A 17,195-nucleotide genomic window follows, 5' to 3' on the forward strand; every position below is an offset into this window, starting at 1 on the left:
TACAGAAAAATACGTTTTAAAGGAGCAATGTGGCGATTTTAGTGGCATCTAGCGGTGATGTCGCAGAAATGCAACCAACTGCTCATTTATATGACAGATTATTTATTATCTGAGTGTGTGTGTTTGTAGGGTCGGTACGTGACTCACGTTGACCTGCTGAAGCCGGCATCAGGCGGTTTGGGTTTCAGCGTTGTCGGGTTGTGCAGTGAGAACCGTGGAGAACTCGGCATCTTTATTCAGGAGATTCAAGCTGGGAGTGTAGCGTACAGGTTAGGACTCAAATGCATACAATATTTTTCGTTTTTTTATCGATAAATATACATTCAGTGGTCTGAAAATGATGATGATGATCTCAGACATCATGTTCTCTGTATATTAGCGGGAAACTAAAAGAAGGAGATCAGATCCTGGCCATTAACGGTCAGCCGTTAGATCAGAGCGTCAGTCACCAGCAGGCCATCGCCATCCTGCAGAGAGCGTCGGACCACGTGAGGATCACGGTCGCCCGTGGGCCTGTACCGCAGCTCTCTAGCCCAGTGGTGTCCAGAACTCCCAGTGCCGCTAGCACGCTTTCAGCACACTCCAGTGCGGTGAGACAACACACAAACACATGCTGTAAAAAAGACACTGAGAAAAACAATAGAGCTTCAACACTGATATGTGTGTATTTATCTCTTCATGTTTTCAGATCCACTGGACTCACGTGGAGACGATCGAGCTGGTGAATGATGGAACTGGTTTGGGTTTCGGGATCGTAGGTGGCAAAACCACTGGAGTCATTGTCAAAACCATCGTACCTGGAGGCATTGCAGACCAGGTGAGCTCTCCCAAACTCGGTAGAAAGGTCATTTATCCATTAAAACTAACAGGACTGTCGCTGCAAACGAAATCGCATGCTATGCATACGATTTAAATTAAGTACCTACCCATCCCCTGTTAAAACAGTATGGCATCTGCCATGTTTGATTGTGACCCGTATTAACATCATCCTGTACCTAGGCGTCGATACAAACATAATTTATTCACGAGAAATTCATTACTCTGTCCCTACGCTTAAAAACGGACAGCCACTTTGAAGTTTTCCGCCATTTTAATTTGATTACATTTAGAAATTTCATCGTTGCTCATGTCCCGTGGCATCTTGGGATAGAGAAGTGTCCATCGGCAGAAGCAGTAGACCATCCGGGTATTTCTCGCTTACTGTTTAGTGCATACTGAGGCTTCGGAAGTAAAAATGAGGACTCATACTCATTTTCGCCTACAATATAGTATGGACGCATGGCATTCTTCTGGATGGCTTTGAGAGGATTAGCAGCCAAAGCTCTTCTTTCTAGTCCTCTTGAGGATCTAGATCTTTTTGGGGTCTTTGTAGTCCAAATGTCATAATTCCACCAGCCCGACCTGCCTACTTGTTATCTGTTTTTTGTGTGTATTCTGAAATTGAAATATTTGTTATCTCTGCTGTATGGTGATGGGAAGTGTTTGTGCATAGAGGATGAGCCAATGGCATGCAAGCTGGTGCTGGTCCCAGTCAGATGGCTAGTACACATAATTAGTTGTATTGAATCCGAAATCCAATAATACTATAAAACAATCTGAAAATGTTTTGATGTTATCTATCAACCTGTAGTAGAGTCCCCAATTACAAATCTCCAATTAGCCCTGTTTAATGTTTGCATTCAATACTTTGGGGAATATATCTTTTTCTTTTAAAGAATTCTCTTAAATATGTTCTCTCACTTCAAAGTTCAAATCTTCTACAGTCCTTTGCCAAATCTTATTTTCTGCTGGCAGTGCATTGCAAGAAAATCATCAGTCAACCTTTGAGCATGTGATACACAGTTTCTATGTTAGTCATTCTACTGCAACTGTACTGTTGATTAGATGGTGCAATGATAAGAGGACAGTAAATTGGCCGAGATATCGACGCGCAGGCCATTTGTAGGCCGCCGACCATGTTCTTATATTTGATATTTATGTAGGCCTAGTTTGATGTTAGGATCTTACAAATATACATCCACATTTTTGGGGAAATTATATGTATATTGTATTATTTATGAGAATTTAGTGTGTGATGGTGTTTATTTAATGTCCGCAACAATATCTGTAGTTACTTTTAAAAGGGGACCGTGTGGGCACATGCTGAAGCGGACTTTGCAATTCGGAGGCCGGTTTTCAAAGAAACGGTTGAAGTTCCCACCAACAGTCACTCATAATTCATGTAAATGAACTGAATATATTGAATGAATATATTTAATTATATTTCATGTCATATTTAACTCTTTACTTCTATTAATAAGTCTATCCACCATGCATTAAGTTTTCACAGTATTTTTGAATAACACTTCATACACTTTTAATACATCAATAATAAAAACATGTTTTTATTAAATATTGATAAATATAGATTTTTTATGTATTAGAATGAAACTAAATCGGCAGTAGGTTTCGCCATGTCTTTTTACATTAATGAGTCGATTTGTTCAAACGAATTCAAAACTGCATCTGAATCATTGACTCACTTGTTCAATGAAGAAAAAACAAGACTCTGAGAGACGTGCAACCATTGAGCTGCTGGCTTTGTGTGGAGATTTTCAGTGGGAAAAACTGACTTGACTACTTGTTGTATAAAATAAACATGACTTTAAGGGTCTTTTTTTTAATAATTTTGATGAAACTTTTGCCTCAAGCCCAGGTGTGTGTGCAACGTGATGGGAGGGGTGGGACTCAAATGGAGGCCCCTCCTGTTCTGAGGCCCGTTTCAAGTGAAACATAGCAAAGGCTGCTACTGCCCACGTGTTGGTATTACTTGTGTGTTTTATATTGTAGAACAAAACGTGGAAATATCTTGAGCTTGCGTTAACCACAGACCTTATTTTGAAACATTTAAACCAAATACACATCGACTTCGAACAAAGTTCTAAATGAAGTGCTTAATGCTAACTTGTTTTCGTTTTGCGGCACATTTAGCACAGGAATGTCTGTAAGATGTCTGCTAAAGATCTGGAAATGTGGAAAACATCGGCTGTGAAAAAACATCTAATAAAGTCTTAGAAAGGCAGTTTCACATACATTCAAAATTATAAACATTGTAAAGCAACTTATAGTTAACATCTCTTAGACATATTTCAGATGAGAAAACAATTAAAAAAACTGCAGATGTAAATTTAGACATCAAATAGACGTCTCCCAGATGTATGTGCGGTATCAGGGATATGACCTCCTCGCACCCTTCACACTCAGTATATATAAAATATATATCTGCCCTCAAAAGATGCTTCATTCTGTTGCTGTTTATATACATCTTATAACCAATTCTATACATAAATTGTAGTCATTTATGTCAAGGTCTATGAACATTTATGTAAATGTATGTTGTTTGAAATGAGGGAACTTTTTTATTTTGCCGTCAGTTAACCCTTTCTCTCGCTGCTATTTTCAGGATGGTCGCTTACGCAGCGGGGATCACATCCTTCGGATCGGTGATACAGATCTGTACGGTCTGAGCAGCGAGCAGGTCGCGCAGGTCCTGAAACAGTGCGGTAACAGAGTCCGACTGATCATAAGCCGTGCGACTGTGGACGACGCTCAGCCTGTTCCTGTCACCTTGCCAACGGTCACTGAGCAACAGGTACAGCCACACGTGTAGACTTCATATACACACCAAAGTGAAAAATGAGTGAAATATGAATTTTTTAAGGGAATGTGAAATGAAGAAAGTGTCCAAATATTATATTTATTTGGTATTACAATTTTTAAGGGGGTGGGGGTAAAGTTGTCATAATAAAGGGTGTTAAATGTATTGCTAAGTAAATCAATTCATATTTAAAATACTGTGTTAGATTTTACCACAATAATTGAAAATCATTTCAATAGATTATCAAAATGCTATTTCGCGTATTAGCTACTTCTCACACTTAGGTTTTATTTTTGCTGTTTCCTAATTCTGTTCGCTTTGCTGTGTCATCTGCGATCAGGGGCCGGAGGAGGAGCCGGAAGCTGCTTTTGAAGTGAGTCTGACGAAAAATGCTCAGGGACTGGGTATCACCATCGCTGGCTATGTGGGGGACAAAACCTCGGGTGAGCTTTATACATTTTCCAACATCTACTTCATTTACACAATGAGTTTAATTTGTTTGCTAAACTCATCTCTTCTTCAGGTGAAATATATTTCTGAAAATATATAATGTTATTAATACAATAATAGTCACGTATTACAACACTAGGATTAGTTTGTGAGTTAGTAACTCATGGTTCAGGTTGTACATAACGTTGCATTTGGTTTAATGTTTGAGAAACTAAACCTATAAACAGAAAAAACAATCTTTGCTCTGATACCTTATTTCACATTTTCCACCTGTTTGCTGTCCATGGAAGTCATGAGTTTGATATTATGGTACTCTGTCTACTTCTCAGCAAAATTTTGTTTGATTCTCATTCTGTCCTTCTTCATCTGAACGTGCTGTCTTTCTCCTCTCCCACAGAGCCCTCTGGAATATTTGTGAAAAGCATTTCGAGGGACAGCACCGTTGATCAAGATGGGAGGATTCATGTCGGAGATCAAATCATAGCTGTGAGTTTTTTCTCAAAGAAACATCTGATAAAATCTTGCATGCGTGTTTATGCGTCTGAATTTTTTAGTTTTTCGTATTTTTAACATAATGAGAACCACATATTTCTGTTCAGGTGAGAAATGGGGATGAATATGTCAATGTTTACATGTGTTTGGCACTACAGGTCATTTTAAAGGTATAAAACTCTGTGACAATTTACTCACCCTCAAGCTGTTTCAAACCTGTATAAATTTCTGTGTTCGATTGCAAACAAATGAAGATATTTGGAAGAATGTTAGCAATTTTCCGTTCTTAAACATAATTGACTTCTATAGCTGAATAATAAATATTAGTCAAAGGTGTCCCCAAAACCGTTTGCTTTCCTAAATTCCATAAAATCTCTTATTTTGTGATCAAAACATAAAATTTTTTTCTACCATGTTAGTCAATGATTTCCCAGAATTGTCAGTTGCTAACATTCTTCCTAAAATCTTATCTTGTGTTCTTACGAACAAAGAAATGTATGCAGGTTTAGAACTACTAGAGAGTGGCTATTTAATAGCAATTTTTTTATTTTGGGGTTAAGTATCCCTTTAAATAATACATTATGATATTGTATGTCTTTGCAATTCTCACCGTTGCAATGCTAAAGTTGAGGAATTCTGTCAGAGAATTTCTCAATTCAATTTTTTCCCTACTATGGTGAGGGAAATGCTGTAAGACTGTGATGTAAGTGAAAGTAATTAAGCGCGCAGATCAGGGAAATGTTTCCGATCTCTGATAACCAAACACTACTCGAGCGGCTCTTCCTCTTCTCTAAGGAAGGTCTCGTCCCGTTTTTGGCATATTCCTTTAGGTGTACGTTTTTCAAAAACTCTGAATAGTGACATCATTTACTTTACTGTGCATGTATGTGTTTGAATTTAAATATTAACACTATTTATATATTGGCACTATTTGACATTAAAATGATGCCAACAAAGTTTCTTTCAGAAGCCATCAAAGATTATCAAGCCTACAGTAGGAAACTCAAACTCGCAATGACTTCTGGGAGCTCTCTGCGGCTAATGTCTCCCAAAACAATTATTCAGTGATGGTGAGATGTCGTGTTGTGCACATAAGTGTTCAGGGATAAACCTGGCAGCGTGTTTCTGTGTGCAGGTGGATGGTGTGAATATCCAGGGCTACAGCAACCAGCAGGCTGTTGAAGTTCTGAGACACACAGGTCAGACCGTCCACCTGAAACTGGTCCGACGTGGTTTTGATCCGGAGAATGCGTGCCTGCCAATACTGCCTGCCGTCATGGAGAGCAAACCAGCCTCTGGCGCAACCGAAATTTCACCGATGGAACACACAAAAATGACGACACAAGGTATACAGTATATAGTTATTTAGATATTGATGGGCTGGCAGGTTTAATAAATAAACACTTATTTGCTGGAATAACTTCTGTCTTTCATTATATTTTAAAGAAGCCTGTTATAATATAAAGATAAAGTGATGGAAAGAGTCGTATAGTGTTGACACTGAGTGTTTTTTTCTGCTGTGTTTTTGTGTGTGTAGAAAATGACAGATCTTGTCTAACTCCAGCTGAGAACTCAAAACAAACGTCTGTCAAAACCTTGCCAGTCAGAACTCCAGAAAGACAAGATGGTAAGACAGAATTCATCATTTACAGCTGGTATGAGTGACTCGACGAGCAAACCATGTCTTCCTTTTTCACTAAGGTCCTGTAGGAATGAAGCTGAGCACTGAGGAGGAACACAAACTCATTGTGAATTGGCAGGAGCGGGGTATCTGCGGTGATGTCATTGTAAGTAGCCAGTTTATTCTCGAGTGTACGTAAAAACACAACAGCAAAACATTCTAACAAATTCATATCATATCAGGCAAACAAGACAAATCAAGACAACATTATCACGTTTAATGGTCATTTGGTAAAGTTTTATTTTCGGATGGCCTCGCCCCTCAAGACTTCCCCGCGAGAATAGTGTAAACCAAATTCCAGCAAGTTTTGAAGATATTTGTGAAGACTTTGTGAAGATGATGTCTGTGTATTCATCTGTGCAGGTGGCTCAGGTGCAGAAGTTCACTGAAAACAGTGGGTTGGGCATCAGTCTGGATGCGTGCGCTGGAAGTCACTTCGTGTGCTCGGTGCTTCCAGAGGGACCTATTGGTCGATCCGGAAAGATCTGCAGTGGAGACGAACTTCTGGAGGTAAAACACACACATACACCCTTGAAAACTGAAAATAAATATATATGCAATATTCTTTGTGTATTTATTTACGAATGTGTGTGTAAGGTGAATGGCATTCCCCTCAGAGGAGAGACTCATAAGGAGGTTGTCGAAATTCTGAAGGAACTCCCAATTTGCGTGACCGTGGTCTGCTGTAGACCCACCCCTCCGATGACTGACACCCAGAACGACCAACCCCAAGCAGAGGATGAGACAACAAAACCCACACTTCAGGTAAATTAAAGCAATAAACTGTGATAGGTAGCGATAAAAAAAAATGATAATGCTTTTTGGCCTTTGGAAGACATAAAGTGATAATTAAATATGTTCAACAAATGATTAATGTTAAAATGAAATATTATTTTTTTCTTCGGCTAGATACATATACAGCTATTGAATGTGCTTTCACAGCTCAAAAATAATGTTCATATTACAACAGGTTCTAACACTGCTTGCAATAGCGTCTGATTATCCATTTTAATCCATTTATTAAACCTCAAATCACATTTATTATATCAGGATTGTGTAGCAATTTTAGCTGCATGTTAAAATAAGGATGAGTTTAACTCACCAAACATGATTCTTCACCAGATCTAGAAAGCGCAGAGAGATTCGTGAGAGTGAGAGAGATGGCATGGCCGCGAGGCAGGTAAACATGTTTGAAAACCAATAAAATCATCTTTAACAAAGAGGCATGCTCTTAACGGAACTATTCTATATATAGAATCGGATACTTGTTATCTCGGTGTTGGCGGTGTCGGATACTTGTTATCTCGTTGTTGTCCCCAAGCCGGGCTGTCCCTTGGATTGTCCTCCGCGTTCTCTTTCTTTTCCCTTCCAATTCCAAATTCAGGTGATGGTGTTTTTAAATGCATACCTGCCCTGCCCCCAGATGGTCTGTGAGCCAATGCCATGAAAGTGATAAGTGGGCCAGAGAAAGTTCCTTTGTTTCTCATGGCGCCTGATTTGCATAGCTCTGACAGGATGGTCAGTTTGCATTTAATACCTAAACTTAGTTATGGACATAGTATGATGCATCCTATGTTTTTATAACATAGCTCATCATATAGGGAATTCAAAGCGGAATAGTAAAATATGAAACATGCAAGGCATTGAACTGTGAATCATCCCAACGTATGAATACATCAAATGAACCCTAAATCAAAACTTGTATATCTAACAGTTACAGAGTATCTAAAATGGCACGAGCGGCAACACACAACCTAGACATTTAGATACATTTACAGGAAAGGATAGATTAAATCACATAAGTTCCTATGTGTTAGAGAAGTTTATCTGGTTAGCCTCAGATGTTAATTTCTCACCAATGCTTTGAGGCTTAGGAGTCGTAAATATCCTACAGAAAAAAACAAAGGTTTATCACACTCTCGTTGAGAGTTCAAAACCTAAAACCAGAACTCTGGAGCAAGGTTTGCTATGTTCTTTTCATGATTGTATCTAGAAACCAGGACAATTGGTTTTGAGCAACGTTTTAGCTTTAATGAAAGTTGGTTTGGTTTGTGAAGATGCAAGATGATATTGAAGACTTCCTGATATCTGGGAAATGTGAGGAGAGCATGAGAGAACATGTGACCGAAGAACCAACAGGAACACCACTGGCCATGTGGGAAACAGAGATTCAGGACATCCAGCTGGAGAAAGGAGAGAGTGGGCTGGGCTTTAGCATCCTCGACTACCAGGTGAGAAAGTGGGTGATTTATTCAAGACATGTACTAATTATATATTGTGTTGTATTTTGTTTTGTATTATATTCACTTTCTCAATAAGTTTATTTTTAACCAAATGTTGGTCTAGTTTATTCACTATGTTAAAGTAACACCAGCTAAAAATGAAATAACATCAGTTTAGCTTGCATTATGAGCATGTGTGTGTTTCAATTCTTCTGTGTACAGGACCCAATGGACCCGGCTAAGACAGTCATTGTGATTCGCTCGTTAGTTCCTGATGGTGTTGCAGAACAAGATGGACGCCTGTTGCCAGGTGACCGCCTCATGTATGTCAACAACATCCACCTGGAGAACGCCAGTCTGGAGGAAGCTGTGCAGGCACTGAAGGGAGCAAACATGGGTGCTGTTCACATCGGGGTGGCCAAACCGCTGCCTGTAAGAAAATACTCTATTCAGCTCTATTACCATCACTGTGTTTTATAGAAAGTCGAAACTTTGGTAACTGGATTTCTCTTGCCACAGATCAGTCTCGGTTCAGCTATTCCGGTATTTTGTGCACATTTTGGTATCTTTCAACCATTTGCTTGTAAAGCTTTTATATTTAGAACGTGTATTGTGAGCGATGTATTGTGGCTCATCTGATCAGGCCGATTTAATCCTGTGGGCGGCTACACAAGCATATTGAAGGTTTTGTTCTTCTGTCACGCATGTGATAGGGTGACATCACTTTATATTATTGTTCAGGCGACAAGCTTTCAGAAAACTGAACATTTTTTCCGTTAAAAGCATGAATTGAGGTCTTTCTTGATCACCATCCAGAAGAACAGAATTTTTTCCCCTAAAGATTGCTCTTTTATAGCTAAGAAGAAGAGTTGTCAGTTGTGTTTTATTTAAAGTCTCAGATGGTTGTCCTAAAATTACATAAGAGAAATAAAAAATGAAACAAATGAAACAATTGTTAAAATGCATGAGGGTTATGGAAGTGTAGAGTAAAATGAATGTAGAGTGCATACGTAGGTAAAATGATGTGGATTTGTTTAAATTTGATGAGAAATAGTTCAAGTTCATATTGGGATCTTCAATAATATTGACTTTTAATAGCAGAATTAACAAATACGAGTACAGTTTGTGACAATTGTGAGATTACCGGGCCTTAACTCAGAAGAACTATCTGTGACACAGATACAGGCTTAAGCAAAAAGTTTCCATTTAATGTCTAAGAGAAATAAATGAGATATTAAAGAGATCTCATCTGTGATTTTTCTGCTTTCTATTCTTATAAATAATAATGCATATCAAATATTAGAATGTGTAAACAAAGATTTTCACTTTTTTACGTAATGTATATCAATACTTATTACTGTTAAACCCAAACAAAAGGATGGTATGATTGGTATATCAGATTATTCAGCAGTTGTTACGAATTCATGTTGTGTCTATAAAGTTATTGTCATTCTCATGTACACATTAATCCATCTGCAGATGGACTCTATTGAACTGTCTGATGATAAAGCATTCGAGCATAATTTTGTGGAGGATGAGGATGACACGCTGCTGGCGTCAATGATCACACAACATGGCAGTATCTGCAGCGCTGATGTGAGCTATCAGATGAGCCGACAAGCCTCCACTCCTAAGGTACAGTAGTACATAGACACTGACTAGTCATACATGTCTGCATGCATACTCAGAATAAAACCGGCATAGGCATAAAATATTCCTCAATGTGAAGTAAGCTGTATCCCAATTCAGGGCTGCAACCTTTAAGGTATCAGATTTAAAAACGAGGACTTGGTTTTCAAAGCATGCAGCCTTAAAAGTCCAAGAAGCGAACTAAAATGAGACGGTCTAGCCTCGCGGAGGATTTCCTTATTATGTTATTTGCGTCACCTGCTCATGTTGCGTGGTGACAACAGGACACAGTAGAGAAACTTAAAAAGTTCACGCTGTTACAGGCGCGCATTGATCTCGGAATAGCCAAAGCTGTGAAGGATACATTCGTTCAATCCTCAAAAACCTGCGGCAATAAGGTCGCATTTTTGGGGCTGCTTTTGAAGCAACTTTTGAATCGGGACAGCCTTATCAACCTCCAGTCGCGCTGCTGTGACACAATCGGCCTTAAAATGCAATTGAGAGAATTGAGACACAGCCATGTTGTCCACAGACATTGCAATCCCAGAGTGCCCTGCAACAAAGCTCAATGAAAAAAGTATTTCACAATGTTGAACATAATATAATATAATATAATAGTGTATGTTCTGCAATACTGGAAACATAAAGGCAATTAGTAAAAAGGTTAAAAATGGGTTTCGATTAATCGCATCCAGAGTAACACTTTTCCGTAAACATAATATAACAAATATGCATGTATGTGAATTAAAATACTAAATCAGTTTGTACACAGACAAATATAATGTAAACAAAAACTTTTAATCTGGACATGATTAATTGTGATTAATCATGATTAGATTTACGTTTTTATGCATTTGGCAGACGCTGTAATACAAAGATCCATGATACTATACATTTGTATTAAAGTATGTGCAATTCCTGGGTTCGAACCCATGACCTTGGCATTGCTAGTGCCATGCTCTAACCACTGAGCTACAGGAAAGCTTTAATTAATTGCGATTAATCGTGATTAATCGTTTGACAGCCCCAAAAAGAGTAATGGTTAGTATTGTTTTCCACAAATAAAGCCAAAAAACTATATATTTATTTTAGTTTAACCCTATATATATATGTATTTAAGGAAATTAAGCCTGTTCAGCTGGTTTTGGAACAGAGGCTTTATTTAAGAATTTATTTCTTATAGGATTGTATGTAGTACTTTATCCATGGCAATATAAACAATATACAAATAGTTGCTTGTTTTCACTGAAAGCTTTTATTATAAGAATATTTATTGTAATGAGCTGCATCAATGTGTTTCATATCACGTTGTGATTTTTACCAGCTAGTCTGAAATATTAAATACAAACATGCCTTAAAATTGTCAATTGTACATCCATTTCCCACACATTCTATGATCACAACCAGCTTCAGTGCACCCCGTAGAGGCGTAATGCTCCCGTAGCGTATCCCACTGCTGCAGCCCTTCTCAAAAATTACACCATTCACTTCTATTGCTCCGAGAAACAAAAGCTTTCCACATCAGCTGTCCGCTGGCCCAACGGCTCTCGGCTGCCTTAATTTGTGACCGTATTGTTATTTGTCCCATCGGTTGTGGTTTTATATGCGTTTTTATGGCTCCTACCAGGGGAGATCTCAGATTCATAGCTGAGAGATGCTGCCCCTCGTGAATCTGCGATTAGAGTTGCTCTGCTCTCATTGCTTTGAGATGCACTTCAGCGGGTGATTACCACCACATCTTGGTTGTCTGATTTGACCATTATGGTGAATATAAATGGGCTGATAAATTTGGATGTTTTTCTCACCCAGAGGAGCCTTCATCAGGATTCGTACATGGATTATCCCTTCAGATCCGGAACGATGGACAACACAGACCCTTTCACCCCCGAGAGGAGTGCTGTGGCCTGGATATCTGAAGGAGGAGCTTTTAGGCTTGTTCCCACCCATTCTGATTTGTTATTTGAACGTGGCCTAGAAGGGGTGGAGCCCTTGACATCAGAGGCAGAGTTATGCAAAGATAGCTCCACCCCTGCTGACAAAGATGCAGACGAGCAGTTATTTTACACCGGAGTGGACCATATTATGGGTGTGGTTAAGAGCCGTATCCATGGAGACCAAGACATACAGAAGGTAAAGGGTGTTAACGGTTAAAATATTATTAAAATATACAAGAATACAGTTGTTACATTATAGTTCGTTTTACGCCAACACTTGGTCGGAAAAATAAAAAAAGCTAAGTTTGTAAAACCACTCAGACTATCATCATGGCGTTATTTTGCACAATGCAATGTAAAAAAATAACACAACAAATAATATATAATAAATCAAATGAAAATATTAATAATAATGGTAAGTAGAAAATTGTATACATTTCATAGTATAGTATTGTTGCCAGGCTTTTGCTTGCCTTCCCTGTTTAAAAAAAAACAGCATATGCTGGTTTCTTATGTTTTTTAATGCTGGTTTGTGCTGGTTAAAGCTGGTCATGTGCTGGTTTAAACTGGTCAACCCAGCATCAAAACATACCTAACCCAGCATATGCTGATTTTTTCAACAGGGTTTCCATCCATCTCGACCCTATGCTACAATAGATTACAATCCTACAGGATGCTGCCAACATGTTCAATTTTTTCTCAGGAGGAAGATTTCCTCTCATCAGAGCCCATTGACGAGGCCCAGCAACTGAACATCACCGCTGGGAGCAGTTACGAGAGGACCATCACAGTCATCAAGGGAACTTCAAGTCTAGGTAAGATAATGAGATTGTCTGCGGTTACGTTGAAATTAGGTGTAATTTACTGTCAAAGGTGTTAAAAGGATAGTTCGCCTGAAAATGAGGATTCGCTTAATACAACCATATGACATTACATATTTTTTCGGTCAAATACATGCAGAGTTTTTAATGAAAATATCACCTAATTTTTCTATTTAGGTCCCAACTTGTTGAAGCATCAAAAACGACACTTTTGTAGGAATATACTTGCAGCTAAAATGCAATTTATTAAAGGTGCTGTGTGTAATTTTTTGGAGGATCTGTTGACAGAATTGCAATATTATATCAGAGGTGTATGAAGCCCTTACATAATGAAATGTTTTTATTACCTTTGAATGAGCTTTTTTATCTACATACACAGGTAGCCAGCAAAGCTATATCACTGATCTTGTAGGTTAAACATTCCCAAAAATATTATCCCAGATATTTTTATTAATTTATTCATTTATTTTGTATAGTGGGCACAATCTAAAACAGAGTGATTGACAGCATGACGCAATAGTTTGTTTTCCCTTAAAAAAACATAAGCATAAGCCTATAACAATGCTGTGAAAATGCACCTCTGACGTGTGTGGTCATCTTTTCTCCTAATCCCAGTAGAGACTCTTTTCTTATCGCCGGTGCTTGTGTTTCTACCTTTTTCTTTATGTATTCATTGATGTAGGTAGAAAGTCATCTGTGTCAGAATGTTGGTTTTTAAAAGCTTTCTCACAGTATCTGGCAGGAAAAATAAGGCATTACAAGCGTGACTCATGTCATCTTTAGTGCATGCAACCAGGGTTTTCATGGGGCGAGAAACTGAGCCTTTGTGTCCTTCTCATTTAAAATAACTTTGTGAATGTGATTCATATGCTGAGCAGATGCAGACTGAGGATTGAACCTGTTGGCATTTAGTGAAGGGAAGACTTTGTGATGTGATGAGGCATTAAAGAACACTGTCATTTTCATTGTTACCTTGTCTTCTCTGGGCACAGCATGGTGAGGCGTTTGGTTGAAAATTGTAGTCTTATTGCTGAACAGAATAATATCAATGGCAAATGAAACTACATTTCTGTTATTAGTATTCAGCGCTATTCAGCCGTCACATTTATTATTCTGATTACCACCATAGTAAGAAAAATGACCGTCTAGATTTCAAAACAAAGATATTTGGAAGAATGTTGGACAGCAAACAGTACTCAACTCAACTTTATGTATATAGTGAGTTTTGCAATTTTTTTTGTTACAAAGCAGCTGTAAATGTGACATACTGACTATAAGCAAAACAATTAAAGTTATACCTGTAAAATAAAAAAAAAAGGTGAAAACACAGAAGGCAGACATACCCACATACAAACGCTCCACACACACAATATGCAGCGTACTAACACCCATACACACTGACACACACACGGATGGACACACAGACAAGCATGCACACAGACATGCACACACACGCACAGTGCAAGCACACATTCAAGATAAAGAAAAGAGAACCACAGGTCAAATATTAAACAGACTATAAATTCCTATATGCAATATTGATTATGTAAAACTTAAAAATTTGAATTCTAAAGTGGTCCCCCGGGAGGCGAATAGTGCGAAACAGTGTGCAACGGTGGCGAGGAACCAAAAACTACAATCGAGAAAACAAAACAGGAGAACCCAGGCCCAACCAATCCCTCTGGCAAAAGCTGCTGCCTTTGAACAAGCTTGACAGTGCTTGCACAACAAGGCTAAATAAAAATAAATAAACTTACTACTAAGGTCAATTATAGATTTAAGATTATCATTAATAATCTAATAGCATTTGAAATTTTGTAGTAAAGTAGATAAAGCATCCTTCTTTATCCAGCTCTAACAACTCAGGTAAATTGTGCCCCAGATCTGTTTGGTTACAAGCATTCTTCCAAATATCTTCCCTTGTGTTTATCAGAACAAAGACGTTTAAACAGATTTGTAACAACTCAAGGGTGAGTAAATGAACACAGATTTTTGTTTTGGATGAACCTTCCCTATAATCGTAATTACTTATATCACAATTCTGAATGCGGATGTTTGCAATCTGTGACACTTGACTGGCGGTCATTTGTGTGTATGTTACAGGTATGACTGTGTGCGCATTGAAGGATGGAGCGGGCATGCTGATTCGCAGCATAATTCACGGCGGGTCCATCAGTCGAGACGGACGGCTCGGGGTTGGTGACCTCATCCTGGCCATTAATGGAGAACCGACCGGACATCTGACCAATGCCCAAGCTCGAGCCATGCTCCGCAAACATTCTCTGATTGCACCAGACATGGGGTGAGTAGTTCACGCACACACACACGATTGCACAAACACAAGTTATTTGACAGAATCCTGCTTCATTTGAAATACTGTTGTAATAAGCCAATAAATGAGCTTCTAACACCATCAGATATTGATTTTACATCTCCAATAAAGCATGCAAAGACTAAAACAATGATTACATTTTACAACATCAAGAATGAAACAAACTAATCTCATACAGTAAGTGCCCAGTGGTGACCCAGAACCCAAAGCAGAACTCATCCTGCTGCAGAAAACACGAGATTCTCAAGTCGAGAGAAATATAGCTGACGTGTGTTGCTTTGTGTTGCATCCCGCTGGCTGCTTCAGCTGTCGATCGTAAACATGTTGATATCTCTAGCTCTACAGGTGCGTCGAGTGAAGAGAACAGCCATGTCTCTGTGTGAGTACTGCCGCCCTCCGGGCGTGATTTATGCTGTCTGTCCTCACTCTCTGCCTGCATCTGCTCTCACCTGCTTGTCAGACCGTCGCTGCACGGGTTTATCCAAATAATCCAATAATTTGGGTCATTCACAACCCTCCTGTAATTCTGGTGTAAGGACAGCGTGCACACCAGCAGTCTTAGGACCGAAACAAAGAGGCTCACAGCACAAAAAGAAGTTAACGATATTTTCTGAGCATCCCAAAGCTTGTAAATCCTCAGCTTTCGCATGTTGTTTTTTATTTAATGGATGGTATTTGGACAAGTGTCACCATTTGAATGCCAGAGTCGTGCGGCAACACTAACAGATCTGACTCACATTACTGGGTCATTCCTATTATGTAGTACCTAACTCCATATATTCTATATTTACTTATTTCTATCTGTATAACTTTTATGTATGGCCTGGAAAAAAAATTCATTGATTTTCAGGCAATTGATAAGTATGATGAAACAAGCATGCCATGGCATCACTTTCCTGTTGGACGTCCAGTTTGCTCAAAATTTGACATCAATAATAAAAAATATATACATAAAATTTTATTTGACAGGCAAAACTGTTTTCATCTAAGCCATAATAACTCAAGAAATACAGCTAACTAATACAATAAAACACAATCAAAATATGATAACATTTAAAAAAATATGTTTTCATTTTTCATTTGCGAACCAAACTCTTCATATACAGATCCATCCGTTCCCTATATTTCTTATCTCTATTGGGGTCACAGGTAGTGCTGGAGCCCAACTACCTCAAGTAAAGACAGGGAAACATACTTATAAAAAATATTAATTTAAATGAATAAATCATAATGTTTAAAATCAATTATTCTAGTTGTATTTATAATGATACATTTAAATATAAAAAAATTAATAATATATATATCAGTATATAAAGTAGAAGAAATTCTCTAGCAAAGTTGTTTCTGCTGGAGTGTTTATATAAAATATACATTTAAATATATAAACAAATAATAATTTAGAATATAATATTAATAATAGTTATTATTATTATTGTTTGATTTATAATAAAAAAGATTTCTGAAAAAATATCAAGTCATTTAAAGGAAAAACATGTGGCTATAGTTGATGCCAATATTTAAAAAAAGTTATTTCCATGCTATTTAAATACTATATAATAGTTATAAAGCTTAACACCCTTACTAAATTACTATATGCAATCCGTAAATAAGCAAATCCAGTTTGGCCCACCTTGATCCACTCGGTTGTTTTAGCCATAGATGACTTGGTACTGCATTGAAGGAATGATCCTACTAACAACACACACTAACTCACCGCTGCAGTTTCCTCAGCAACCAGCATCCTTCTCTCCAGTATGTGTGGAGTCTCTCGTTTCCATGGTAACGCTCATTCTTATTCTTAGGTGTGCTGTTCTAACATCATTAAGAATTTTAAGAGGCCATTTTCCCCCACAAACGTTTTGTGTGTTGTGTCTTTCATCGTGTTTCACTAATGCCCCTTTGTCAATGATTTGATTTCCTGCCATTGATTTTCATTGAAGCGGTAATTAATGAAGCGTTTTCAGCGAGTGGAGGAACGATGAATATTTCATTTACTT

The 17,195-nt window shown here is 38.1% G+C and overlaps 1 protein-coding gene across 7 annotated transcripts in view; it reads left to right on the forward strand.

Moving 5' to 3' along the window:
- The window catches only part of LOC130432297 (multiple PDZ domain protein), a 41,526-nt gene that overhangs the window by 11,987 nt on the left and 12,344 nt on the right, over positions 1-17,195 (forward strand). For 5 of the 7 annotated variants that reach the window (XM_056761638.1, XM_056761860.1, XM_056762101.1 and 2 more), the window contains exons 5-22: positions 130-269; positions 380-590; positions 689-817; positions 3,443-3,631; positions 3,978-4,080; positions 4,485-4,573; positions 5,715-5,925; positions 6,117-6,206; positions 6,281-6,366; positions 6,624-6,770; positions 6,858-7,025; positions 8,318-8,491; positions 8,705-8,914; positions 9,962-10,117; positions 11,921-12,241; positions 12,749-12,860; positions 14,970-15,168; positions 15,536-15,577. In XM_056761638.1, the coding sequence (XP_056617616.1) occupies positions 130-269; positions 380-590; positions 689-817; positions 3,443-3,631; positions 3,978-4,080; positions 4,485-4,573; positions 5,715-5,925; positions 6,117-6,206; positions 6,281-6,366; positions 6,624-6,770; positions 6,858-7,025; positions 8,318-8,491; positions 8,705-8,914; positions 9,962-10,117; positions 11,921-12,241; positions 12,749-12,860; positions 14,970-15,168; positions 15,536-15,577 (2,777 nt within the window). The remainder of the gene's footprint in view (positions 1-129; positions 270-379; positions 591-688; positions 818-3,442; positions 3,632-3,977; positions 4,081-4,484; positions 4,574-5,714; positions 5,926-6,116; positions 6,207-6,280; positions 6,367-6,623; positions 6,771-6,857; positions 7,026-8,317; positions 8,492-8,704; positions 8,915-9,961; positions 10,118-11,920; positions 12,242-12,748; positions 12,861-14,969; positions 15,169-15,535; positions 15,578-17,195) is intronic. The other 2 variants (XM_056761941.1, XM_056762021.1) reach the window with 2 other exon arrangements.

Source organism: Triplophysa dalaica, chromosome 1 (assembly GCF_015846415.1).
Source record: "Triplophysa dalaica isolate WHDGS20190420 chromosome 1, ASM1584641v1, whole genome shotgun sequence".
NCBI lineage: Eukaryota > Metazoa > Chordata > Actinopteri > Cypriniformes > Nemacheilidae > Triplophysa > Triplophysa dalaica.